At 49.2% G+C, this 25,731-nt stretch overlaps 10 protein-coding genes across 10 annotated transcripts; 7 read left to right on the top strand and 3 right to left on the bottom strand.

Moving 5' to 3' along the window:
• Positions 1-90: 90 nt before the first annotated feature.
• On the top strand, positions 91-1,409 carry FOBCDRAFT_323094 (uncharacterized protein). The gene is made up of 2 exons (XM_031190360.3): positions 91-1,001; positions 1,053-1,409. Exons 1-2 carry the CDS (start codon positions 435-437, stop codon positions 1,365-1,367), a joined length of 882 nt encoding a protein of 293 aa, XP_031034345.2. The 5' UTR covers positions 91-434; the 3' UTR covers positions 1,368-1,409.
• Positions 1,410-1,767: 358 nt separating this feature from the next.
• On the top strand, positions 1,768-3,100 carry FOBCDRAFT_298661 (ADP-ribosylglycohydrolase-domain-containing protein; the record flags this gene model as incomplete). Its single annotated transcript, XM_031190361.3, has 1 exon — positions 1,768-3,100. Exon 1 carries the CDS (start codon positions 1,775-1,777, stop codon positions 3,098-3,100), a length of 1,326 nt encoding a protein of 441 aa, XP_031034346.2. The 5' UTR covers positions 1,768-1,774.
• Positions 3,101-3,341: 241 nt separating this feature from the next.
• On the bottom strand, positions 3,342-5,158 carry FOBCDRAFT_143790 (general substrate transporter; the record flags this gene model as incomplete). Its single annotated transcript, XM_054706884.1, has 6 exons — positions 3,342-3,712; positions 3,766-3,807; positions 3,855-4,107; positions 4,170-4,196; positions 4,254-4,714; positions 4,762-5,158. The coding sequence occupies 6 exons, from the start codon at positions 5,156-5,158 to the stop codon at positions 3,342-3,344; spliced, it is 1,551 nt and encodes a 516-aa protein (XP_054562859.1).
• Positions 5,159-6,285: 1,127 nt separating this feature from the next.
• Positions 6,286-11,066, top strand: FOBCDRAFT_264283 (Dak1 domain-containing protein; the record flags this gene model as incomplete). The annotated part of the gene is made up of 10 exons (XM_059611338.1): positions 6,286-6,295; positions 6,497-6,689; positions 6,738-6,941; positions 6,993-7,588; positions 7,638-7,772; positions 7,834-8,291; positions 8,434-8,522; positions 8,958-9,265; positions 9,378-10,681; positions 10,759-11,066. The coding sequence occupies 10 exons, from the start codon at positions 6,286-6,288 to the stop codon at positions 10,777-10,779; spliced, it is 3,318 nt and encodes a 1,105-aa protein (XP_059467850.1). The 3' UTR covers positions 10,780-11,066.
• A 155-nt stretch (positions 11,067-11,221) lies between these two features.
• FOBCDRAFT_53235 (uncharacterized protein) lies at positions 11,222-12,769 on the top strand. Its single transcript, XM_031190365.3, has 4 exons — positions 11,222-11,619; positions 11,675-12,017; positions 12,077-12,512; positions 12,580-12,769. The coding sequence occupies exons 1-3, from the start codon at positions 11,321-11,323 to the stop codon at positions 12,296-12,298; spliced, it is 864 nt and encodes a 287-aa protein (XP_031034350.2). The 5' UTR covers positions 11,222-11,320; the 3' UTR covers positions 12,299-12,512; positions 12,580-12,769.
• Positions 12,770-13,237: 468 nt separating this feature from the next.
• On the top strand, positions 13,238-14,019 carry FOBCDRAFT_279422 (RlpA-like double-psi beta-barrel-protein domain-containing protein-containing protein; the record flags this gene model as incomplete). The annotated part of the gene is made up of 3 exons (XM_031190366.2): positions 13,238-13,489; positions 13,547-13,700; positions 13,763-14,019. 3 exons carry the CDS (start codon positions 13,238-13,240, stop codon positions 14,017-14,019), a joined length of 663 nt encoding a protein of 220 aa, XP_031034351.2.
• A 679-nt stretch (positions 14,020-14,698) lies between these two features.
• FOBCDRAFT_206535 (P-loop containing nucleoside triphosphate hydrolase protein) lies at positions 14,699-15,649 on the top strand (the record flags this gene model as incomplete). The annotated part of the gene is made up of 1 exon (XM_059609170.1): positions 14,699-15,649. The coding sequence occupies one exon, from the start codon at positions 14,699-14,701 to the stop codon at positions 15,647-15,649; it is 951 nt and encodes a 316-aa protein (XP_059465844.1).
• A 1,781-nt stretch (positions 15,650-17,430) lies between these two features.
• FOBCDRAFT_53246 (uncharacterized protein) lies at positions 17,431-18,280 on the bottom strand. The gene has a single exon (XM_031190369.3). It carries the CDS (start codon positions 18,155-18,157, stop codon positions 17,633-17,635), a length of 525 nt encoding a protein of 174 aa, XP_031034354.2. The 5' UTR covers positions 18,158-18,280; the 3' UTR covers positions 17,431-17,632.
• Positions 18,281-19,477: 1,197 nt separating this feature from the next.
• Positions 19,478-21,330, top strand: FOBCDRAFT_231703 (cryptococcal mannosyltransferase 1-domain-containing protein). The gene is made up of 3 exons (XM_031190371.3): positions 19,478-19,958; positions 20,009-20,634; positions 20,686-21,330. Exons 1-3 carry the CDS (start codon positions 19,571-19,573, stop codon positions 21,172-21,174), a joined length of 1,503 nt encoding a protein of 500 aa, XP_031034356.3. The 5' UTR covers positions 19,478-19,570; the 3' UTR covers positions 21,175-21,330.
• Positions 21,331-21,527: 197 nt separating this feature from the next.
• On the bottom strand, positions 21,528-23,490 carry FOBCDRAFT_231705 (uncharacterized protein). The gene has a single exon (XM_031190372.3). The coding sequence runs from the start codon at positions 23,319-23,321 to the stop codon at positions 21,867-21,869; it is 1,455 nt and encodes a 484-aa protein (XP_031034357.2). The 5' UTR covers positions 23,322-23,490; the 3' UTR covers positions 21,528-21,866.
• Between the last annotated feature and the right edge of the window lie 2,241 nt (positions 23,491-25,731).

Raw genomic sequence — 25,731 nt, forward strand, 5'->3', positions numbered from 1 at the left:
AAAAACAAAAGGGCAGTTCAGGGGCTAAGACGTGGTGGAGACACCCTGGTATTTGTGTCTTGACAAACACCCGACCAGACCTTTTTGTCCCCCCTCTTTCAGCCCTGGAAATACTGTATCTTAGCGAAAACCACGACTGTCGTATTGATATGTGACAACCTCCGGCTACAATTACCTCGTCGAATCAACCAGGAATAAGTCTTCAAAACCCAATTCGAGACACATCATTCTTCGCATCGACCTTCCATTTGGACGCCACGACGGTAATGCTTGACTCAACATGTCTTCGGCGCCTCCAGAAATGGATATCCGTCGATGGTATATCCTGACGTGCTTGCGTCTCCAAAACTCTTCTATCCCGGCAGCTTCGATCCTTTTCTTCAATTACCATTCTTTTACGACCTCGTTGATACCCATACAACTTCACCATCACAATGGCTCCCGCTATCGTTTCCGACATTGAGCTCCCGGCCCATGTGCCCGAGACCAGAGGAACACCCGCCTCAAAAGCATCAACGTCCAAGCTCTTCTCTCTGGAAAACAAGACTGTCGCTATCACAGGCGGAGCTCGCGGTCTGGGTATCACACTTGCCATTGCTGTCGTCGAAGCCGGCGGTAGCGTAGCTTGCCTCGATATTCTCGAGGAGCCATCACCAGCTGAGTGGGCACAGCTCAACAAGATCGCCACAGCGAACAAGGCTTCTGTCTCATACCGAAAATGCGACGTCACAGAAGAGCAGTCCGTCGAGACAGCGATGAAGGAGATCGCTGCTGAGGCTGACCAGTCTGGAGCGCCTTTCTGGGGAACAATTGCTTGTGCCGGCATCCAGCAACAAATTGCTGCGCTGGACTACCCAGCTGCCGACTTTGACCGTATCCTACGAGTCAATGTAACCGGTGTTTTTAACACTTGCAAGTATGCTGCACGCGTTCTGCGAGAGAAGAACAGCCCTGGAAGCATCGTCATTATTGGAAGCATGTCAGGCAATATTGCTAACCGAGTAAGTCCTCAAAACATCACCAAGCATACCCAAAAAGCTAACAAGAAACAGGGCCTCTCTTGCACAGCTTACAACTCCAGCAAGGCTGCTGTTCAGCAAATGTGTCGATCGGTCGCTCAAGAATGGGGTCAGTACGGTATTAGAGTCAACACGTTGTCTCCCGGATACATTAGAACTGCCATGACGGATCAGTTGCTTCAAGAGAACCCTGAGGTTGAGAAAACATGGATGGCGGGTGCGTTGTTGGGTCGCCTTGGTGCCCCTGAAGACTTCAAGGCCCCAGCTGTATTCCTGCTGTCTGAGGGTGCTTCCTTCGTTCATGGAACGGATTTGAGGGTCGATGGAGGACATTGCGCATCTGCATGATTGATTAGAGCGTTCGTTAATATGAGAAACTTTACGATTTGATTGCGGGATGCCCCAGAAACGTCAAACTGTCCGAGGGATCTACTGATTGACCGCCCATTCCAGTACATTCAGAACGGAGACCGTTGCTAACGAGCGCCCGAAAGCCATCTTTGTACCCAATTAAGGCCGCATGAAAAGAGATAAAGTTATTTACCCCATTGAACTATTCAAACGCCAGCTGACCTTAGTGTATGGCGTCCACACTGCCACCACCAAAATCATGGCGCTAATTCAGCCTCTGGTGTTAGTCGCGGAAGCCTTGCGAGGTTGTTTCAGTAATTTGGCTGCCTCAGCTGAACCCATATAAAACGAGACAACTACCCATATCTTTGTGCCATTCAATCAATAACATCACATCAATCGCAATGACCTCTATAGCCCTCTCAGAAAATGCACACAAGGCGCTGGAGCCTTTGCACCTCCAAGATCGTATCATCGGTACCATTTTCGGCTCAGCGCTTGGAGACGCAATTGGCTTATACACAGAGTTTCTGTCTGCCGACATCTCGGCAAAAGCATATCCCGACCGCAAATTTACGTTGCTCCCTGCTGAAAAAGCGACACCTTTTCGACGCGACCATCACAGAAATTTCCATCGTACTGGAGAATGGACTGATGACACCGACCATGCTGTTCTGATACTGCTTTCATTCCTCCACAGCGATGGCAAGAAGCTTGATCCACAAGACTTTGCTTCAAGACTGTCAGTTTGGGTGCGTATGGGACTGAGAGCGCTGGATACCCTGCCTCTTGGTCTTGGACGTACAGTCGGTGGAATTGTGCGCAGCAAATCTTACTTAAACGACCCTGAGGGCACAGCACGAAATTTCTGGGTGACGGGGAAGTACAATGCTGCGCCCAACGGAAGTCTGATGAGAACACATCCGCTGGGGCTCATGTGTCTTACCAAGTCCGTTGAGGAGACCTTTCAGGTCGCGGCCGACTTCTCTGTCGTTACACACGTTGATCCCAGATGTGTGGTCTCTTGCGCCATTGGCACGGCTCTTGTTCGTGGCCTTGTCCTCGGCGAAGTCTACGAAGAGCGACATGTCGATGAGTTGATCGAAACTGGCCTCACGTGGTACAACGAGCGTCGCGAGAAAGAATTGCAGGATCCAGACAAGAAAGACGAGCCTCGCCTGGACGTTGAAGAGTTCAAAAAGCATGCGACAGCTCAATCTCTCGCGGACCTCAAGTTGGATGAGAGCTACAAGATCGGATACGTTTACAAGACATTTGGCTCTGGTATCCTGCTTCTTCGACTAGCACTGCGCCAACTCAAGTCTTCTGGACAACTATGCTCCCAGCTTGCCATCTTTGAGAAGCTCATCACCGATCTGACGATGGAAGGCGGCGATGCAGACACAAACGCTTGCTTTGCCGGCGCTCTTCTAGGAGCATTGCTTGGATACAAGTCCTTGCCTCCACATTGGCGCGATGGTCTCCGTCATGGGACATGGCTTATGGAGAAGTCTGAAGGACTGTGCGACGTGCTAGGCGTGACGAAGGGTTCATACTTCGGGTCGCGGGACAAGGATACTGCGGAGGATGGTGGGCGTGGGTTCTTGACGGATGCACAGATGGAAGAGAAGTGTATGAGGATGCAGGCTTGGATGGCACAGGAGGAAACTGAATGGAAGAAGAAGCAAGAAGTCGAGAAGAAGAAACCCAATTGGTTTCCTTGGAAATAGTGGTTGGAATGATACCTTGTAGCCTTTTCATGGCATATGTTTAACCGCTTTTAATCAACGGGATTATGTTACAGTTCCTGCTCTGTTAAACCGATGTAAACAATGACCTTGGTATTTGCCAAGCCGATAGCATATATAATACAGTACTAAATGAGCATAAATTGAACGTCATAATGACCATGATTCAACATAAGCAGAGGTATAACAGGCTCCTTTTCGTCCAACCAGGTCCTCCAACATTTTACTCCCTCATATGGACCTCAGCCTCAAACTTCTCATTACTCTCAGACTCCCCAGTTTCACCACTGGCGCTCTTCTCAGAAGCCTCTCCAGGAACACCCATGCTGTGATCCCAATGAAGCAAGACCTTTGGACCAGTGAAGAGCTTGTCGATCTGCTCAAGAGACAATAGTCGGGTCTCGGGATAGAAGAAGTAGATGAGGGGAACGAAGAAGGCGTTGAAGATGCAGAAGTAGATGTACGTCTTCCAGCCAATACTTGAGATGGACACAGGAGTGATCTCGACGACGAGGAAGGTGAAAATCCAGTTGGAGGCTGTTGCGAGGGCGGCGGCGCGGGTTCGAATGGCCAGGGGAGCGTATTCGGCGGGCACTTGACTCTGTTAGCTGGGCTGGTTCTGGAGGCATTGAAGTGGGTTGACTTACAGAGCCAGGGGATGGCGAGCAATCCGACAGCAAAGAAGAAGTCTATCATTGAGTTAGCTAAGTTCGTTATCTCTCAGGGGCTGACTTACTGAACAAGAAGAGCATGACTATGGCGACAATACCAGGTCCAGGCTGCCCAGTAGACACGGTTCCGGCCAAGACCGCCATGCAGACTGCTTGGCCAGCGGCGGCAAACATCATCAACTTGCGGCGACCGAGACGATCGATGATCCAGATGGGGATAAGCGAAGAGAAGAAGTAGGCGACACCATTGAAGCCAGCAAGTAGGAGACTCAGGTTATGGGAAATGCCGACTGACTCTTGGAAGATGACGGGGGCGTACTGTAACTTGGTGTCAGTCGCTTGAGGTTTGATGGATTGAAACTTCTATTCAATGGACTTACGTATGTGATGAGGTTGATACCGGAAAGCTGTTAGAAGAGCGTGTTAACCAAACCTGATCGAGAAGACGATGCGAAGATTCTTACCTGTTGCATGAACTGTCCGCCGATACCAAGCATTGTTCGATACAAGAACTTCTGCTCTCCATTCTTCCACATAGCCTTGAAACTGCTCGTCTGCGCCGCCTCGCGCTCCTCATTGATAGCATGCTGAATCTCAGCAATGGCACGGCTGACAGTCTCATCCTCCTTGGAGATAGACTTGGCATCTCGGCGCACCGCCCAAAGAACCTCGCGTGCCTCGTCGTGAAGGTCATGGTTGATGAGCCAGCGAGGGGACTCGGGAAGAAGAACGATTCCGATGAAGGTCAAGATGGCAAAAAAGATCTGGAAGGCAAGGGGGAAGCGGAACTGGGCGTCATTGCTGACGTAGGACATGCCGTAGTCAACCCAGTATGAAAGCATGACGCCGAAGATGTTGATTGCGAGTTCAATGGCGAGGCCCTTGCCACGGTTGCTGGCTTTCATGAGTTCAGAGTGCCAGACAGCTAAAGACTGTTAGTTGAGATCTCTGATAGAGTCAGGGGCAACTTACGAATGGTACTGGTGTTCATGCCGTTTCCGAGACCAGCTACAATACGGCCAACGATCATCTGAGGGATTCCGAAAGCTGATGCTTGAAGAGCGGCTCCGATGCTGAGAACAACACAGCCCATCATGATACACTTGCGACGACCAAAGTACTCGCCAAAGATGAGACAGAAGATGGCGCCGAAGAAGCAACCGATCTCGTAAATGGCGACCACGGTTCCTTGAAGAGAAGAACTGCCATTGCCTCCATCTGTAGTGTCGATCTCGGGAAAAGTGTTGGTGAATGCAGTACCTGTCAACAGGCCAGACATAACACCCTGATCATAACCGAAGAGGAGGAAGCCAGAACCAGCCGTAGCCGTGATGGCCCAGTCCAAGGGCCTTCCAACAAGGATCGCCATGATGAAGAATTTGATGAGAAGTGAAGAAAACAGAACAAGCTATTCAACAACCAATGTTGATGCTATCAGCAACAGTAAAAGATGGGGCGACTCCATATCAATATATACTGCCTCTGAAGTGACAATTCGGCGGCGAGAAAATTAGATCAATTGTTGACTCGCGCAAAACAAGGTTCGTTCCAAGGCCGTGACATGGCGCCAGTTCCCCATGGGGAGTCCACTGTACCGTAACATTGGATCATCTGGGGTTTTTGCGGGTTAGACGAACGGTATCAGTTTTGAGAGAAGTGAGGCATTTGCAAGCGCTGGAGTGAATATGGGGCATTTAGGCAACCGAATTCAGGGATGAGGTTCCTGGGTTGCCCCGTTTCTGCGAAAGAGTGAATTGTAGCCGATGGAATGATACGATAACTTGTCATTGAAGATGAATGGCTTAGCGAAAACACCTGTGCATTGCAATCGATGTTGTAGTGGAAGACTTGTGGTATTCTCAGGCGGGATAAGGTAGTTGCAGTATTTATGCCTAAGCGTAGGTCCCCTTGTAGGTGCCCTCCTGATGCAGCCACAGACAATAAGGTAGTCAATTATTTGTGCAACGAACTAAGAGAAAGGCTTTGATGTCGGAGAAGACAAACACACCAACTCTCGGAATTACTCAACTGATCAAAAAAAGAGCATGGTTTTGATGTTGGAGCAGTTGGATGCTTGTCAAGGTCCGCTTAGACCTACCAAGATCGGCTGCAAGTCGGAGTTCCCCTCCCCATCTCCACTCCTTACTGCAACACCCCAGAATGGGTAATGGAGTTTTTGTTAGAGACGACACTAATTCGCATACAGATGCCCTACACCTTACGCATTGTATACTCTCCAAGGGTGCGTATACTTCCCTTATCCGATTCGTTGTGAGATATATTCAAATGGCTGTTTGATGTTTTGCTGACACTATCGCGAAAAGAATAATGATCATGGTCAGATTAGGAATCTGGGAACGCTCTGCAGGAACCATAAGATAAAGATGCCATGAGGTATCAAAGACGAAGGATTGGCAAACTCCCTTTTGTTTGGACAAGCGTTGGCGCTTTGTGCGACATCGACACCATAGCACACGACAAACACTCCTCAAAATCATGACACTAGGTATGCGCTTGTGGAAGCAAGACGAGCCAGTTGTTGACCAAAAACCTCAGGAAAGAGCTTCATCAATGGCGTCGCCAACTCAGTCGAGCGAAGCCTCAGGAGTTGCATTCTCCACGACCCATCGTTGAGTCTCGTCGCATCAGAGAAAGGTGATATGATGACCTGCAACAGCAAGCAAGACTAGACTGACAGCCGCTTTAGTTCTTTATCGACGAATGGACCAAAGCAATGACAAAGTCATCCTCATTTCCGGCGGAGGCTCCGGCCACGAACCCGCGCACGCAGGATACATCGGCGAGGGAGCATTGGACGTCGTGGTCGCTGGCGAGATCTTTGCCTCCCCTTCCGCTTCACAGATCCTCACAGGCCTACAGACTATCAAGTCGTCAAAAGGGTACGCCTATGCCCCATAGGGGTCGAGTGTCTGGCTAACCAGTGGTAGATCGTTGATGATCGTCAAGAACTACACAGGTGACAAGCTCAACTTCGGCCTCGCAGCAGAAAAGGCAAAGGCAGACGGACAGAAGGTTGAGATGATTATTGTTGGGGATGATGTGTCAGTTGAGGGAAACACGCTTGTTGGTCAGCGTGGTCTTGCAGGAACAGTCTTCTGCCATAAGATCGCTGGCGCAAAGGCAGCTCAGGGGTATGCATATCCATCATACTGACCAAGCCAAAGCTTACCTCCTTTACACAGAGCCTCCCTCGAGCAAGTCGCCTCCACTACAAGAAGAGCCGCTTCGCAAATGGCCACCGTCGCAGCGAGTCTCGATCGATGTAGTGTTCCCGGACGGGCGATTCAAGAAGCCCTTCCCCATGGCCAACTCGAATTCGGAATGGGAATACACAACGAGCCGGGTGTCAAGCGCGAAGAAATCTCGAGCCTTGAGGTTACAGTTGAGAAGGCATTGAGTATGATGTTCACTCCCAAGGCCAATATGTGGCAACCAGAAAGGGGGCAGTGTGTAGCTTTGATGGTCAATAACTTGGGCGGCTTAAGTGTCTTGGAGGTTAGTGTTGTTGCAGACGAGGTGGTAAAGCAACTGGTCGAACGTGGCATACATATCGAAAGGAGTCTTGTTGGCACTTTTGTTACGTCGCTCGATGGCCCTGGCTTTTCTGTTACACTGCTGTCACTTGACGATGAGTTGACAGAACTGCTTGATGCTCCCACTACCGCACCTGCTTGGCCACGTTCGATTCACGGCTGGGCAACAGATATGGAGTCTGTATCAAAGCGTGAGACAACAATTCCTGTAGCGAAGGGCAATAGCAAGGAGACGGGAGTAAAGGGTATGTTGAAGATGAAGCGATCTGCCAACATCAAACTGATCATTCGTAGTGCCGACATCACTTGTCAAGGTTCTCATTGAATCAGTGGCACGAACAACAACGAGGGATGAGCCAAAAATCACAGAATATGACACCCTGGCTGGCGATGGAGACTGTGGAGAAACGCTTCTGAATGGAGTAACTGGTATGTTCCCACCGAACCTCATCAATTGAGATACAGCAATGTTGATACCGTCTACGTGCAGGTCTTGTTAAGGAGTTCGAAAACGACGACGCAGTTTCCCTTGACATTGGCCAAATCTTCCGACGAACAGCGGCAACCGCAGAAAGGAGCATGGGTGGCACGTCGGGCGCCATCTACGCCATTTTCCTCAACGCTGTAGCAAACCGACTTTTACAAGTGACTGCCGAGTCTCCATCGCTAACGGTGTCCGAGTTCATACAACAAGCTCTGCAGGGCGGCTTAAGCGAGCTTTGCAGATACACACCCGCACGTATCGGCCATCGCACACTAATGGATGCACTTATACCATTTGTCAAGAACTACTACCTGGATGGCTCACTAAGGGCTGCTCTGGCAGAGGCGCGAAATGGTGCTGAGAGCACACGGCGGATGGTAGCGGCCCTGGGACGGGCGAGCTATGTTGGACAGGAGAGGTTCGATGAAGAGGGCGGTATTCCTGACCCTGGAGCTCTAGGTGTTGTAAGCATTCTCGAAGGTCTTCGCGATGGATTGGATACTCGAGCCAATTGAGGTGATTGGCGCAGTCGGCAACTGGATGGAACTGTTTCTTCGCTTCAAGTTCCTGGGGAATATCTTTATCCTGGTGATGATGATGGTCTAGCCGAGTGTAGTCAAGGCAGACCAGGATGAAGAGCACTGTCCACCCACTAAAGAACGCCACACTGCCTTTCCAGAGCACACAGGGCAATTGTAAGCGGAGGTGAACTAATCCCAGTTCAGGAATGTTTCGAGTTGAAGACTTGTTTGTCGGGGAACCAGCGAAGACTCGCTTTTTTATTCATTTCAGCATCAATTACTTGCAAATTAATAGATCATGTCAGTATTTTAGTTCCCTCTAACCGTTTTATGCAACAATTGCCGATCACGAGTCTTTTTTGGTATGGCAGGTCGGACCCCAGATTCTGGCGTCTACAATTGCCCTGCCCCTCCAACTTTTGGACATCTTCACTCTCGCCTTCACTTTCATCTCCACTCGTTCTCCCAATAGGTCATATCACCAATTCTCACCCGGAATCCCAATCCCGGCTACAGTTGACTTATGGACCGTCCCTCCGCATCCCGGGCCCGAGTCCGGTCCGAACCCATCAAACATAAGCGGACCCGCTCCGGGTGTCTCAATTGCAGACGGAAGAAGCGCAAATGTGATGAGAGTCGGCCGGCCTGCGGAACGTGCCGTCGTCGCAATGAGTCTTGCGAATGGGGTCTCAAGATTGCGTTTCGAGCCGAGCATGCTCAATGCTTAAATGCGCGGCATCCTTCGATGAGGAAGATGGCGAGGAGGAGGCAGCCGAGGGAGTTTGAGATTCTGGATGTGACGGATGAAGTCATTCGTGATTACAATGGTGCTGAGACGGAGGAGGAGGATAACGAGACTAGTGATGATCATGCGCGGGCAAGCACTTCTGGTATGAACTTGATCTGCATCATGGGTCGTGTGTAGATCTAACATTCTTCTAGGTCGCTCAAATCTCATCGTCGGTGGAAGACCTCGCGCCGCAAACAATACATCAAGTGGCTATGTCTCTATACAGCGAGCACCGGTAGTCGATATCTCATCACCGACATCACAGCGCCAGACCGAAAACGCCGTAGCCGACCTACTTTATTTCAGCCAAAACGGGCAATCTCATTCCTCAGTCGACATTGATCCTGCTCTGCAGGTTTCCATGGAGGCGATCCCAATTGACATGATAACAGACTATCCGTACATCGACCAGATGCAAGCATTTACCCCTGAGGGCATCTCCGAGGACGGTATCTTCTTGCCAGGCTCTGCGTACCACGAGTTACACTCGACACTCCGTAATCATCTCATCCAAGAGACGCGGTCAATTGCTCCAACAAGATCAACAACGCCGCATATAGAGGTTGAAAGCTCAGGGGGCGTCTCCTTGGAAGAAACCGAGGTCACGATCCCAATACAAGAGTTTCAGCCCTCACAGACACTACTGCTCTCTCAGCAAGAGGAATGCTCGCTATGGAAGAACTACTTTGATGAAATTGCCCCCTGGCTCGACAAATTCGACCGAGACCGCCATTTCCAGCAGATTATTCCTACAATGAGTAAAGACAACGACCACTTACGATACTCGATGCTGGCACTCTCAGCACGACAACTCGAACTTAAGCATACACTACCGACGAATCGTAGCCTCGCCCTCTATCAAGAAGCCATTCATATGCTCCTCCCACATTTGCCGACCCGCGGAACAGCTGTTATCGCCACCTGTGTTATCCTTTGCGTGCTGGAGATGCTGAGCTGTTCACCAAAGGCCTGGCAACGCCATCTTGATGGCTGTGCGAGTCTCATGGAAGCTGTTGGCATCAATGGATTTGTAGGAGGGACAGAGCAAGCCTTGTTCTGGTGCTTTGCGCGTATGGATATCTGCGGTGGACTCATATCGTCTGTCAAGACTCTCATTCCTATCTGCCATTGGGCCTCCAAGACGTTATCGATCGAAAACGATGTCGAGCTCTTCAAGAGTGCTCCAACGTTTGAGGACTGGGCTAATTATGCTGTGTATCTTACCGCTCAAGTCCTGGATCTGTTAGCTGCCTCCCCTACTGATCCAAGTCGCGATGAAGCCAAGTTCCGGACTCGATGGCTCAAGTTGTGGAAGTATATCTCTGAATGGTACCAAGAGCGCCCAGCTCCATTGCATTCCATCATGACGATCCCTTCGAGCGAGTCATCCCCGTTTCCGACGATTTTGTATTCGAACCCTGCTGCCATGTCAGGGAATCAAATGCATCACGCAGCATCGATTCTTATGCTACAGAACCAGCCATCGACAGTACGACTAGGCCATGCTTCCAAACCAAGAAGTATCCTCTGGCATGCAAGGCAGGTATGTGGCATAAGTATGTCGAATGAGCATCACGGTGCCTGGACGAATAGTGTGCAACCGCTATGGATTGCTGGTAGATGCATGAGCCATCCAAGTGAGCATAAAGCGATCTTGGAAATGTTGGACCGGATCGAAAGGGAGAGTGGATGGAGTACAAAATGGAGAGTCGACGATCTGAAAGAATTCTACAAGTGCTCCTTGTCAACTGTATGAAAGGGATGATTTATGAAATTCGGAGTTACCAATGGGTCAAAGACAGACTAGGAGGTGTGTAGTTGATATTCTTGGTGATATTTAGCGTTTGTAGTTGCAGTGGGACTTGGCTTTGGTTTCATGGAGACTTTTAAGAAAATTCCAAGTGAACTTTTTTTACCCAGGAATTAAAGTTCCCTTTAGGGGTCGACTGTGAAATTTGGAAAACGCGTTTGGTATTTACGTTGCTGAGCGGAGGCCTTATGCTGGGGCTCACGTGCCAAGGGAAAACAGGTGAGACGGTCATAGGTCAAAAATAATCCCACACTTCTCGAGCACAAGTCAAGATTCCCCCTCACTAGTCAACCCAAACGGAATCTCAACAAGCATAAGTCTTCCGCATCACATTCATTTTGATTCATTTCTCTTCATTGTATTCCCATCGTCATGTCGTTGTCCAAGCCCGAGCGTGTTCATGATCTTATCGCCCAGAATCCTCGAGTTCGTGTCTGGGTTCATCCGCTCGAGTGGTCCGAGATTCACCTTAAACTTCTCAACGCCTCCTTCACTGAAATTGACACCGACGAGATCTCTGAGAACCACGAAGACGGGAAAGTTCAGACATCTGAGACTCAGAAGCCCGCGGTGTCTGACTATCGAATCGTCAGACAGTTCGCGCAAACCTCGATGAAGAGCAAAAACCTCAAGATTTTGATCTGTGACAACGGACCTCTTAAGCTCCTCCGGTAACAATCCAGATACTAGCATCTCCATGCTAAAGATCCTAACTTTGAGACCTAGACCTCGCGGATACTTCTGCTTCGGCGAGGAGAAGCCGCTTGATCTTCAGGGCGCGATCTTCAACCAACGCGAAGCTGTTCACAAGGACAGTTACGCTGGGGCATTCGCCTTCATCCAGGGGAACCTGATCAGGAACCTCCGTGAAGGACTTTTTCCTCTTCCCAACCGTCTTCGTCATGACCCTGCCGCCAAGTGGTTAAGAGAACTGCGAGTCAAGAAGATTGAGCCCCAGGATCAGTGGCGTGACCCCTACATCCTTTGTGTCCTTCTCGGGCTTGCTCAGTCTCAGGCAGAGGATAAAACCTCCCCCAAGTATCCTTTCGCCGAGGATCATATCTTCAAGGTAAACCTACCCCTGGTGCTTACATGACTCGTCTAGGATGTTTGTTGACACTAGTGTAGACTTGTGCTGCGTTGACTGATGACAAGAACGAGGACTTCATGTATTTTTATACCGCTGAGTTCTCGGTTGCTTTCGTCAGCAAGTTCGAGTATCCCCTTGATCTGAAGAAGCCAAAGGATGCCATGTCCTCCGAGCTGTCCATCGGCAGGAAGCAGATCCTCTACCGGCCCTACAAGACCTTCCGGGCTCGTTTCCTCGCGGAGATCTCCTCTGCCCTGTAAGCAGATGGAGCTACCTGTCGGTTCGGGTAGGCTCCGGGGCTGAGAATCGATTCACTATCGGCCGACTGGGATGAACAAGTCTCTTTTGATTTTTTTGTCGGGACGACAACTTCAGTTGAACCAATTAGTGGCATCCTACTGACTATGGATGCACGATATGCATGGATACGGCACCACTTTTCTCATTGCTAAAGCCCATATGGAATTTGTTTAGGTAAGTGTTTATCCTTCGGGAGATCGTCTATAAAGGTGTAAGACCATTAACAAGCTGACCACGATAGAACTCTAAAGTTCAAATAGGTTATTATCGGGGATCCCGATAGACGAAGGAAGCACCGAACTGCCTATTCGGTTGCGATTCATGTTACATGCCGTACGCATTAGTATTTAAAGACCATGGCGGAACATGTATACCTAGTTACTTTCCACCAGTCTTTATACAGCTCGTCACTCCAATACGAAACTCTAAACACAATCTATCGTACTACAACGGTGCCGTGGGCGGCTAAGTTGCCTGATTGAAACAAAGTGGCCGGGGTCCCCCTTGCAAGGCTGGGATGGCTCCCCGTGGGATACCGAAACATCGGCCGAATTACTGTCTCTTCCTGAAGCACGCTCATCACGATCTAGATGAAACTAGGGTGTCTTTTGTTCATTGCTGGCGGTTTCATGGACGCGTTGCTCCGAAGTTCTCGACCATCTGTCGACTGGGAACCCCTGCTAGTTCCCGTGGGCTTCCCGGGTGGAGATTAGAGGACCTTGAGACTGAATCAGTTGAGGTCGGAAGTTGAGCAGGTCAGTATTCGATCTTTTGCGATGTTCTGAGTATAAAAGAGCCAGTCTATTCGTCAAGCTGAAGATGTTTTCACAGGTCACTCACCGATCATCTACTACTCCCTTATTCAGCTCCAAAGATTCTCCTCCGTTCTTCTCTGCACCATGAAGTTCACTTCTGTTCTCCTCGCCGGCCCAGCTCTCGTTGCTGGAAGATATCTCAGTGACGAGGTCACCTCTGGAACTTCGACTCACTACGGCGGCAATGTCTCTGGAGGCAACTGTGGCTTTGTTTCCTACACGATTCCTTCTGGCATCTATGGCACTGCTTTCTCTGGCCCCAACTGGGACAATGCTGGAGTCTGTGGTAGCTGTATCGAAGTCACGGGCCCAACCGGCAAGAAGATCAAGGCGATGGTGAGTACCCTTATGGGCTGATGGTTTGTGAGGCGAGCTGATGTATCTTGCTCTTAGATCGTCGACAAGTGCAACGAGTGCAACAAGGGTCACTTGGATCTCTTTGAAAATGCCTTTACTGCTGTTGGCGGTACGAACGGCCTTGTTCAGACCAGCTGGAGACTGATTTCGTGCGATATCACTACACCTTTGGTCCTGCGTAACAAAGAAGGTGAGTTGGCAACATGCTCTGCTCTTACCGCACCCCAAGTTCAACAGCTAACGCTATCTTAGGCACAAGTGCCTACTGGTTCAGCATGCAAGTCCGCAACAGTAACCTCCCCGTCAAGAGCCTCGAAGTTAGCACCAACAGCGGAAAGACATGGACCGGAACGACTCGACGTGACTACAACTTCTTCGAGAACCCCAGCGGTTTCCTGGTCGATACTGTCGATGTCAGAATCACCAGCTCCACCGGCAGCACCATCATCGTCAAGAACGTCGGAGCCAAGCCTTCAACTGAATACCCAGCCAGCGGCAACTTTGCTTAAGATAACGGAGTTGTTTCCCTGTTTCCGGAAGAACAGTTGGCAATGGAGGGTTGGTGGAACGCTGCTACGAAGGTGATTTGATGGCGGAAAGATTGGGGGCCATTCTTGGGAGATTGTACATATGTAGATTCTTCGTATATATCAAGCTTTTCATCGATGGCATCAAGAGCTTGAAAATTTTAACTCAGTGAAGCCTTAGAGTGGAACTAAGTCCACTTTATGAAAAAGTGTTGATGTAGAGCATGTCCGCTTACATGAGCAGTCCGAGATTATTTCTCACAGTGACTGTAAAGCCAAATCTTAGATATCGATTTTAGGCGCTGCTCTCAACATGATTGGTCGGCTCAATGTTGCTTGGCGTCGGATATACGTGGAATCTGACGTCTGTTTTCCATCTACACAGACCATCCAAACACTTTCACTTCACACCATCTTATCTCAGAAATACCCGACAAAGACAAGCGATGTCAGCTCTAGGCGTCAGCAAAGTGGCCATTCCATCATGCTGCGGGCGTGTATTTTTAGCGCTTATAAGACACGTATAAATCAGCATTTCCTGATTTTTGAAAATGGTTTCTTTGCTAGACGTCTGATAATTCCTACAGCTAACTCTTCTGTGTCTCGATTCTCATCAGGCCCCGTAACGTTTCTCAAGTGGCTATACGCGTCCTTTCCAAAAATGTCCAGTCCAACGGCAAACGAGGAGACTACCCTCCTTGATACCTTCGACTCTCGCGAGACCCACGAAATCTACAATATCAAACCCCATCCGATCACCGGCCGCCTCATAGATTCCTATCCAGTCACTCGTACAAAGCCCATGCGCGTCCTATGCCTCGGACAATCAAGAACAGGCACCATGGCCCTCTTCATGGCCCTCAAGCAACTAGGCTATACGCCATACCATATGTCCACCCCCCTCGGAAGCCCCAAGACGAACCTAGGTCTCTGGCGTGAAGCTCTTGATGCCAAGTTCTATGGGAAGGGCAAGCTCTGGGGTCGTGAAGAGTTTGACAAGATACTTGGGCCGTACGATGCCGTGGCTGATTTGCCGGCCATCTGCTTCGTTGAAGAGCTCGTGGCCGCGTATCCTGAAGCCAAAGTTATCGTCACTCAGCGCGATGTAGATAGCTGGCTTCGAAGTATGGACTCGACGGGAGGCCGAGTCCTCCGATGGCCCCTATGGAATACCCTCGCAAGATGGGATACCGCACTAGCTGGCCCGTTCTGGGGGTTTTCAAAGAAGGTCATGCCAGCCAACTTTCATACCATGACGGACTTCTCTGATAAGTCACCAGCTCGCCAAGCCTTCCACGATCACTACAACCTCGTCAAAAGGATGGTTCCGTCTGAAAGAATGCTCGAGTTCAAAGTCCAAGAGGGATGGGGTCCGCTTTGCAAGTTCTTGGACAAGGAGATCCCTGGGGAGGAGTTCCCGAAGCTGAATGATTCAAAGCAGTTTGTTTTGGCACATAGTTTGATGTGGTGGGTTGCTTTTGCCAAAATGGTTGGAAAAGCTTCGTTCATGACTGCTGTCTCTGGAGTCATTGCTTCGGTATTTGCGATGTGGAGGTTGAAATATGCTGTTAAGATCGCTGCTATGCTTAGGCCAATCGCCGACTTGTCATGATTTACTGGGGTCTTGTAAGTAACGGGGATGCTTTCTTGTTTGCCCTTGCTAACGATATATTCGCAGTTTGATATTCGAATAGCTGAATACGGCTTTTTGTTACCGAAAACTGAGTGCAATGCCCAGGAGTCGATCAGTGTCAAAAGGATCATCCACATCAGCCAGTGTCTTATGCCAGATGAAATCCTTCTGTGTCTACAGGGATCCATTGAATAAACTTTTCTCGGAACTCCTGAAGAATCAACTTGCTCAGGACAATGTTTCCGCCTGGTGGTCAAGGGATGGTTTCCGAATAGACTTCACCTGATCGACATCAACGTTTTCGGGCGTAACTATAAAGCCATCCGTGCTCGAGACTTCCAGTCTAGGCTGGCCTAAACATAAATGCTGAGCTATTGAATTTTAACGTAGTCCGGCTGATAGCCATACCTTTTCATATTGGTTCCAATCGTCCTTTCACCGACTTGGTCCATCACAGCACAGTGTTTCACCGTATCTCGTCTAGTTCCGCTCGGTTCATCTACCGAACGACCCAAATACCTGGGAATCAAGAGTCAAGACGGGCACTATCCCCAGTTCAACCATTTTCGAGCCCGTTTCTTGCTATACGAGCCGAAAACCGGCTGTCACGGCCTTCAGGTCCAGGGTCCTTGAGTTACTAGTAATTATGCGTTATCATTTAGAGTAGCTTCAACCTTAACCAGTAAATTCCAGGCACTGTAGTCTTTACGACAATGGAGAGTGGCTTGAGTTTCCCGCGCTAATACTACGGAAACCGTCTAGTGTTGCACCAATTCCGACGACCTGAGAATAGTGGCTCCTTTGCTCGTAGGTCTCGAATGTCTCACATTCCTCATGACGCAGTGGGCTGGACTTGGACCTGAATCTTATAATTCAATCGCCACTATGTGAGCTCATATAAGTTTCGAAGCTTTCACTCGGATTCTTTGCCAAGACCCTATACTGTATCATACTTCACATCTCAAATCTTTCACCATGAAATTCATCACAAGCCTGATTCCCTTGGCCGCGGCCTTTGTGTCAGCGAAGCCTGCCGGAACAGCAGAGTGTGCAGCAATCTACCAGAGATGTATTGAAACAATAACGGTACGAAAAGCTTGCGTGGTGTTGGTCCAAAGCTAATATCTTTATAGCCACAAGAGTGCAAGAAGACTGATCGAGATTGTCTTTGTAAAGCTTGGGATGATGTTATAACGTACGTACAAGTTTGAAATCTGTCCAACCTCACATAAACTCATACTAACGACGGTCTCTGTAGATGTTTGGTCGACTGTCCAAATACTCCACGCTACTGGTTAGCGAAGGAAAATGCTAGGGGCTTTTGTACATAAGATTAATGAATATACAAGCGTGCATTTGTTGTTCAACCTCACTTTCTTATCCGTCTACATGACAAGATAAGCTACAAAGAACAAGCCCATATCGCTGTGTTGTCGCAGCTTGCTCACAACAACTCAAGCATATCAGAATGGTGACATTTCAGCAGAACCATGGATGAGAGAAACTGCAAGCTACTTCTAAGTTAAGGAGACAATGCCATTGACTGAATAATATGCAATGGTACCGGGACCTTGAATAATCAAAGGAAGCCTGGGACGTTGTCTTTCACTTCTGGTTGTTACGAAGGATATTTCAAGTCTCAATCCTGAACGAATTTCTCCTTACTGGGACGAAATACCGGATATGATCTGTTTATGAAAACTCACAACCGCTTACATGAAACTCATAAACCGCAATCACTTGCTGCTTTCAAATAAAGGCAAGAAGAACATCGTGTGAGCTCATCTCAACTGTATTAGGTTTACAGAACTGAGAAGCTGTCATGCCAAGTAAAGACCCTAATATCACTCTTCCTACCTTGAATGCAAACTATCAACACGAGGAATCTTTCGTCGTTCTGAGAATCAGTTCGAATTGTCTTCTGTGGTCACTGATCTTTCGGCACTCTCGTGTCACTCCGTCTTAGGGTAGTTCCACGGGATCAGGCCGACGAGGAGCGAGTGTTCCTTGTAACTCGGCTGTTTGACGGTCCGCTGGAACATCAGAGGGCTTCGATCCAACCAACTCCTTGGGTCCATTATCCGTTTCTGTCTGACCCGGTGCTTCGGTCATCTCCTGCCCCGTCTCTGGCGTCGTCTCTGGCTTCTGCGCACGACTCTTTCGAAGTAGATATATAACCGCAACAGCAGTTCCGCAAACCACAGTCAGGCCCCCAACGACACCGCCGACTATTGCACCCGTGTTACTCCTCGATTCAGATCGATTGTCATCAGAGACCTCGGCAGTGGCTTCTGTGGCGCTTCCCGACGAGGTGGTGCTTGTCTCTGTGACAGCTGTTATGTCGCTGGAAGCTTTCGATGTCTCACTTGGCGATGTCGTTTGTGAAACGGTTTTTGTCAATGCCGGGACTTCTGGAGTGATGTAATAGGTATCTGTTGCAGCGGCGGCATCGCAGGCGACGTAGGTGTATTTGTGACCTTCGTCCATGATCAGGTATGCAAAACTGCAATGTTCGACCTTCTTGCTATCAATCCATTAGCCACTTCATGGATCTATAGTACCAGGATGTCATTCTGAACTTGGGGTTCTCTGTCTTCCCGCAGCCATCTAATCAATCATGCTGGTCACGACATCGCCCAGCAAGAATACATTTCGAGCCGCCAGCACTCTTACACATGCCCCAAAGGCCATTTTGGGTACTGAAGCGACACACACTGCCAGACTCGGCTGTTGTCATAGCTGCTGGGTCGCCATTTTGTAACCGCATGTTATCATTTCAGAAGGTACAGCGCGTTGTTTAAGGCGCTGAGGCGTCTGGCTGGGCTGCAATGTCTCAGTTGCAGTGGGCAGTTCGGCGTAGAGCGCATTGTTGTGGCATATGTATAACTGAAACAATTGGAGAATCCATATTATTTGCTGCATATTGGGCTGTTTGGTCTCACCTGAGAGGGGGAAGAGAGGCAAGAAATTGAACAGCGACAGAGAAGAAACACGCCAAATTTAATTGTTTTCATGTCCTACTTCTGTTTAACTGTGGGGACTTATCATGCTGAATCCAATGTACAATTCATCAACCCAGGATGATTGTCAAGGATCGCATGTGTTGGTTGTGTCGTCGAACGGCCGTGTTAGTACCGTTTTAGACGGTTGGCCTTGACCGTTTTCATCGGAATTCGATGCCATGTTCCTTGCAGCAAATCGTTATCTTAACGCGGTTTTCATTGGGTGATACGACTTGGCATCTGACTTGGCTCGATACGGCAAGTTCCACTGTCATAACCCTTGCAGAGTCTGTGATCCTTGTCTTCTGCAAGTTGAGTGATTAACCCATCCAAGCTCCAATGATGAGATGACAGGCTCGGTCTAACGTGCCGAATTGAAATGAGATGAAGGGAAGGAAGAAGTAAAATTTGAGACGAGAAGGATTCGCCTCTGCTTATATCCCCGCGACAGTCGTGCTCTTGACGGGAGTTTGCGCTGACTCAAATCAGTCAGCAAATTGACCTCGGAATGTAATCACAGATAGCTCATGATACCACGTCACAAATAGTTAGAACACTTCGTATAATATTGACCCAATCCAATGATTACAAGATCAAGCCCCTGCTAGCTCCCGTGTAAACGAGGTCCCCGAATAATGAGCAGTGGAGGTGGGCTGACCGCTGACGCTGACGCTGACAGCCCAGGCTTCTCAGTAACGTGCCCTCGGCCTTCAAACGGCGCTGCCGGGGTGTGGCCTTTAGCGTCTGTTAGCGGGCCCTCGTACTGGACGAGGCGTTTGTGTCTCAACCCAACCCTTCCCTTCAAGGCGATGGTGCTGTGCCTCGCCCTTCTCTCAGCCGCGCGAGTAAATTAATTATTGTTCTTTTAGTTTTCCCCTTCTTTTTCTTTCTCATCTTCATGCCCTTTTTTTTCCTGTTATGGACTCCAAGTGTTGACGAAATGCATCGCAAGGTTTTTGTTCTGAGTGTCCCGCTCGTCTGCTTCTTGCTAGTCACAGCGAGCTTGTATCTTGGTCGAGATCATATAACCAGATTATCTGAGGCATACCTACCGCTTCATGCCCCCTCCTCCCTTAAGACCACGTCTACGGAAACAATATCTTTACCTTTGAGTACGACGTCAGTTCTGGATGACTCGCCTGTTATTGAGGAACCTCCTTCATATTCGACACTTGACACTTACACCACAAGTACAATCGAGGTACATACTACACCAACGATCTCCTCTACAACTTCAGCAGCACCGTCACCAACAATTACGAAATCTGCCATCCCAATCGCAAATGGTGAGTTGCTATCTTTGATCTTTTGGATAAGAGTGAGTAACATGTCCCAGGCTCCGTTCTCTCTACCGAGCGCATTGCACCTTACATCCACGCAATCCTCGATCCTACTTCAAAAGAGCGCCCTCGTCTTCAATGCCCTCCCTTGGACACCAAGCGATACAAGGACCTTCAAAAGAAGAAGGACACTCGCGGAGGCAAAAACGACGAGCATCCAATTGACTTCTTCTTTGCCCTTAATTTGCGCAATGTCGTAGGCCTTCTTCCTCGCCTCATGGGCAGCATTGTGGAGGCCATTCAATTCCTTGGACCTGAACGATGCGCCCTCTCAATCGTCGAAGGCAATTCTCCCGATGGAACTGCCGACGTTCTTGTCGCCTTGCGCCCATTCCTCGAAGAGCTTGGAATTACTTACTTTTACAACAACTCTGCGATTAACCCGTCCAAGGGTCCTCGCATTCGCAAGTTGGCCCAATTGCGAAACTTGGCCTTGGAGCCGCTGTTTAAGAAGAAGGTTCCCGCTGCCGATGACACTACTGTCCTCTTCATCAACGATGTAGCTGCTTGTCCGGATGATCTACTTGAACTTGCGCTTCAGCGTCGTAAGCTGAATGCCGATATGACCTGCGCTATGGACTTTACCTACGCTGGTCCTGATCCCACATTCTACGACGTATGGGTAAGTTTGGCTCGATCTCTCTGACCACAGTGAGAAACTAACACACTGCAGGTCGCCCGAACACTAGCGGGAGACACATTCTTCCCCATCCCCGAAGACGGATCATGGGACAATGCCTGGGACTTATTCAGAGGAAACCGAGAAGCACGAATGCGATACGACGCCCATCTTCCTTTCCAAGTCTTCGCCTGCTGGAACGGCGCAACAGCCTTTTCAGCCGCTCCAATCCTCAGCGGCCTACGGTTCCGCGATCCCAAAAAGGACGAATGCTTCCAAGGCGAGCCGCAATTGTTCTGCAAAGACCTGTGGCACAAGGGCTACCGAAAGATCGCAGTCGTACCCAGCATTAGTCTGGAGTACACAGATGCGAGAGGCAAGGATATCAAGAAGTTGAAGGGCTTTACGAATGAGGTTATACAGCATATGGAGGAGGATAAAGCCCATATTGAGTGGCAGTACGAGCCGCCGGAGAAGGTCAAGTGCATGCCTTCTTTTGATCGCCAGACGTGGCTACCGTGGGATGAGTCATTGAAACGATAGATGTTTTACGGTTGTTTTCTTTTGTTTTTTTTTCTGCAATTGGGTTATACCAGCATTGTTAGACTTGGGTGGTGTTGATGGAGTTCATTCATGGCTGTCTATTCTCTGTACCAAAGAATCATAAACTTCACGATGAAATCATCATACGTTTCCGAGCATCAAGATAATGGCTTGAAGGCCGTTAGTGGCTAGTTCATGGATGACGATTGTCATGTGCAGAATGGTTACATCGAGTCGGAAGTGGCATGCCCACCGTCTCGGTTCAACGTTAACTCAGATCGCCAAGGGCACGCTAATTCGCTACAAGTCACTGGGTAGTGCTCAGCCCTAGCGACTAATTATAGGCCATCGTAAAGTCAATGCGAAGCCACATCGAACACGGACATGGCCGTTGCGATAGCTGCTTACTGGTCATGGAGCACCTGAAAGGCGAAAGCGCCTGGTATGAACATTCACTCGGGCCATGGAGATCTCTACTTTTATGTTGAGAAATTAAGTACAGCAACACTGTTGACAATATCTAATTCATCTAGTGTCTTACGTCGTAATCTATCTGATGCGTTCTGAAGTCATTCGAGGGTATGAGCTAGCGGTAGAACTCCCAGTGCCAACAAGCAAGATAACATAAATACCCCCATCCAGAAATCCATTCTCATACACAAATCCGTTTGTTCTTCATTCATCTCTCAGTCTCACATTCCCTTTCCCTGAATACGCTCCGCAGCAATACCATAGGCAGAGAGGGTGTCGCCAACCTCACATGGATCCTCTCCGAACTCAACCTTCTCAAATCCTTGTGGGCGATCCTTTTCCAAGGCCATCTTGCCCATTTGCGCCTGGCATCGGAAGCTTCCAAATCGATATTCGACCACAGACCGACCGCCCTTTGAAGCGTCACCCTGAACAATGAGCTCGGTGATCTCATCGACCTCAAAGACGAAGCGTTCCTCGAAGAACTCTGTGAGGCAGCTGGGGTTAACAAAGGTGCTTTTCCCAGTGATGATGAGAACACGCGATGCATGTCCCATAATGGCTTGTTTCCCATACTTGACGCGGTTGTGAGTGACTCGCACAGGGAAGCCGCGAACACTAAGACCCTGTGTAAGAGACTTGGAGAGGAGAAGCTGAGCAGGGTCGGGAGTGAAGAAGACGACCTTTGCAGCTGCGGTTTCGTGGCGCTGCCAGTCGGGCTCGTTAATGACAGAGCACCAGATGCGTCCGACGTTGCGGATCTGTCCAAGCAGTTCATGATGAGTAACATCAGGTGGGAGATTGGTCAACCAAAGGGCGCAGTTCTGCTCTGGGGTGAGACTCAAGGCGCTTGCATTTCGGGTGTTATGTTCTCCTTTGTAGTTGTCGGAGAAGATAGACTCGTGCGCTTCATCTTCGCGGGTCGTGTGACTGGGAGGGCGAGTAATAGCAGCCATGGGCCTGAAGCCACGGGCATTTTCTTGACGAGCAGCCAAAGTCAACTTTTGACGATGGTCGTCTTGGTTCTGGAGGAAAGGTCCCTTCTTCAGAGCGTCCTCGAGCCAGGAGGGGAGAACAGGAGGGAGAACAGGACGCTGAGCCTCTTGGATGGGAGTAGGTGGTGTCCGAGCAGGGGGGAGAGTTGTTGGGGAAGCCATGCTTTGGTGCTCGTTGATTCCGAGTTGGCTGAAGTGCCCCCTGAGGCCTTCCCATAAGGCTGGAGACGGAGCCAAGGCCCCAGGAAACAGGCTTCTGGTTGAAGCAGCATGGTCGGGAGGAGGAACAGCAGGCTGGCGGATAGGATTGGCTGATGTAGCTAGCCCAGCCACATTCGGGTTGAGGGGCATAGGCTTTTGAGGCGTGAAATTGCAAGGCTCATGGTTGCGCATATACATAGAGATTGGGTCGATTCGGAACTGAGGAGCTCGATAAGCGGGAGTTTCCTCAATGACAGCGTTCAGATTGGCCTGGGGAAGAGGGCCTCGATCCCTGTGGAGACTAGGTGATTCACCAGCAGCCTGTGAGAACGGCATGTGGGATTTGTTCTTGAGTTCGGAACCTGTGCTGATAGTGCTAGGCCTTGTGAATGGGCTGCTCAGCTGATAAGGCGGAGGAGTAACGTCAAGATCAGGGCTGCTGGAACTCTCACGAGTGGTTGGAGTGGGAGGCGTTTCCATCTTGAAGAATAGTCAAGATAGAACTAATGGTGACGTTGATTTGAAGATGAATAATTCTGATGTGCTGGATAAGTGTCGATAAAGTAGGGTACAGTAGAGGAGAGTTGAGTGAGATGATGAGAATCAAGATTCGAAAGCCAGTAGAAGCGAGGAACAATTTATAGTCCACCTTATTTGAGAGTTGAGATTGCGTATTGTCGTAATTGAATGGTCCGTGAACAGCAAAATTATCGTTGAACAATGGCAGTGGTCGTCTCTATTCATTCATCCCGTCTTCATTGATAGAAGCCGATGTGTGAAGCGGGGTTCCGAATAGAAACAATAGTGAACAGGTAAAAAGAATTAGAAAAGACTGAGCTATATCATTGAGAATTTGCGTCGCCAAACTTTTCACGCCGCGGTGGTTGAAGCACTCGGTTTGCAGCCGTGGCCCTCGGGTAGCTGCGCAGAAGATGTAGAAAAGCCTGCCGTCAGACAATAACTCAAATTGCGGTCAAGGATATTTGGATCGGCGAAGGAACGTTATTTGTAAGAGTGAATTTCAAGTTTGCGATTTGATAGTTGATGATATGGTTGCTTGGTGGCATACGCTGTCTGTGTCTGAATTGTAGCACCTGGCAAGCAGCTGCTAGGCATGCGTCGTTTGATATCGACCGATGACGTCGTATTTCAGCTTCAGTGACTGATAACCAGGCCTGGTGAATGATTTGATGCCCACAGACAAGCGGTGTATGCTTCAAGAAAGAGATGCGACATCTTGCCGTTGAGTGTCACCCTGGATTTCTCTCAGTTCAGGCCCAAGACCCTATACAGTGATGGCATTCTACGATCCCACCTAGGTAGACAACCCTGCCCTGTTGATTGTTCATCCTGGGTTCAATGCTGCGCAATCTATCGTACTGTGTTCGAAGAGCTATGGTATCCCATGCCTTCTTCGGTATTTGCCCTTGTCTGGCACCCAGTGACTTCCCTGTTCCGGGCGAGCATCGCAACGCCATCCCCAAGACCGCACTGGCCCTCCACTTAGTGAGCTGTTGAAAGTAATTTGCTCTGCATCTTCCAACGTATGTACCTCTGCGGAATCGTGCGTGGGGTTTCACAGCTGTCACAGCCGTCAGTCCTTTGACCTGGTAGTAAAGACCATTCATTACCCAATCGCCCTTGCGGCAAACAGAACAACCAGGTGTTTTCTAGACGCATACCCACAATTTCTATGGTAGAGAATAGAGCGAAACGGGTTAGCCACTTGCTGAACATCGGGACAAGTTCAGCTTCAGGCTTGTGGGGGCAGGATGAACATCGCCACGCCCAGGATGGCAGGGGGTCCAGAGAGAATTGTTGAAGAATGCCATCTTGTGTGAGATTAATGAGAGAATTCCTGCCGAGACAGTGATAGACAGACAATTCAGACTAAAGCCTCTCTGACTCGTAGTCATGGCATCTATCAGAATGGATGCATACCATGTCATCTTCACCGTAGATCCAAGTTTTTCCATGCTTCTTCGACTCGTTCCAACGCCTGATAATATCTTCGAAATTGACTTGAGATGTCGAGTTGCTTATCCCTCCATCCATGGCTTCTTCCTCGACTAGAGGAGTCGATTCGACAACACGAGAACGAACTGAAGGACAACTAGCCGAGTTTACGAGTGCTGGCCTGAGGAAGTCGTACCAATTTCATCAGGCAATGTTTGCTCGCCTCCCTCTCATTCAATGATAGACATTTAGTCATGTCTTTGTAGGACTAGTGGATATCAGAACTATCCGATACGCAAGGCTTCGTTGGGGCCCATGACCTCGAGATTTGCACAGCTCCAGGATGTCAGCACAGTATCTGTACATTAATCAATTTTTCATTCCAATTTCCGTGTCAAAAAGGCTGTTGAACTTGATAAATGCTTTTACTTTCAGACTGTTCATGGCGAAACATGGCTCGTCGGTTCACAGTTTGGCAGGCGATGTACTTTTTCAGAAAGGCCTGGCTGGCCACAAGGACTCAGCGACTTGATGAGGTCGGATATACAATGACGTGCGAATCTGCGCTGGTCATCATTGCATGGGCAATGATGGATCAATGGACGTGGCGTGTAAGTCCGTCAAGCAAAGGCCACTTTTGGGACGTGTCGTTTGTGAAGTGCAAGCGCCGAACCCGAGAGCAATTCGGTCGATAATGCCCAGAATTTTGAACGAGAGTCCAACAGCAAGAAGGATGAAGTGCTGGTGATCCAATTCTGGCATTGACGTACTAGAATTTGGCTGCGATCTTCATCAACATCGACACTTGGGAATTGTAAAGCATTTACGTACGGTTGGCAGAACAGCATAGATGATATGCATGCACTGAAAGAAGAAAAAGGCAGAACTCTCTTTCCTACTAATAACCAGGTAACATCGAAAAGAATACAACAGC

This window comes from Fusarium oxysporum, chromosome IX (assembly GCF_013085055.1).
Source record: "Fusarium oxysporum Fo47 chromosome IX, complete sequence".
NCBI classification, from domain to species: domain Eukaryota; kingdom Fungi; phylum Ascomycota; class Sordariomycetes; order Hypocreales; family Nectriaceae; genus Fusarium; species Fusarium oxysporum.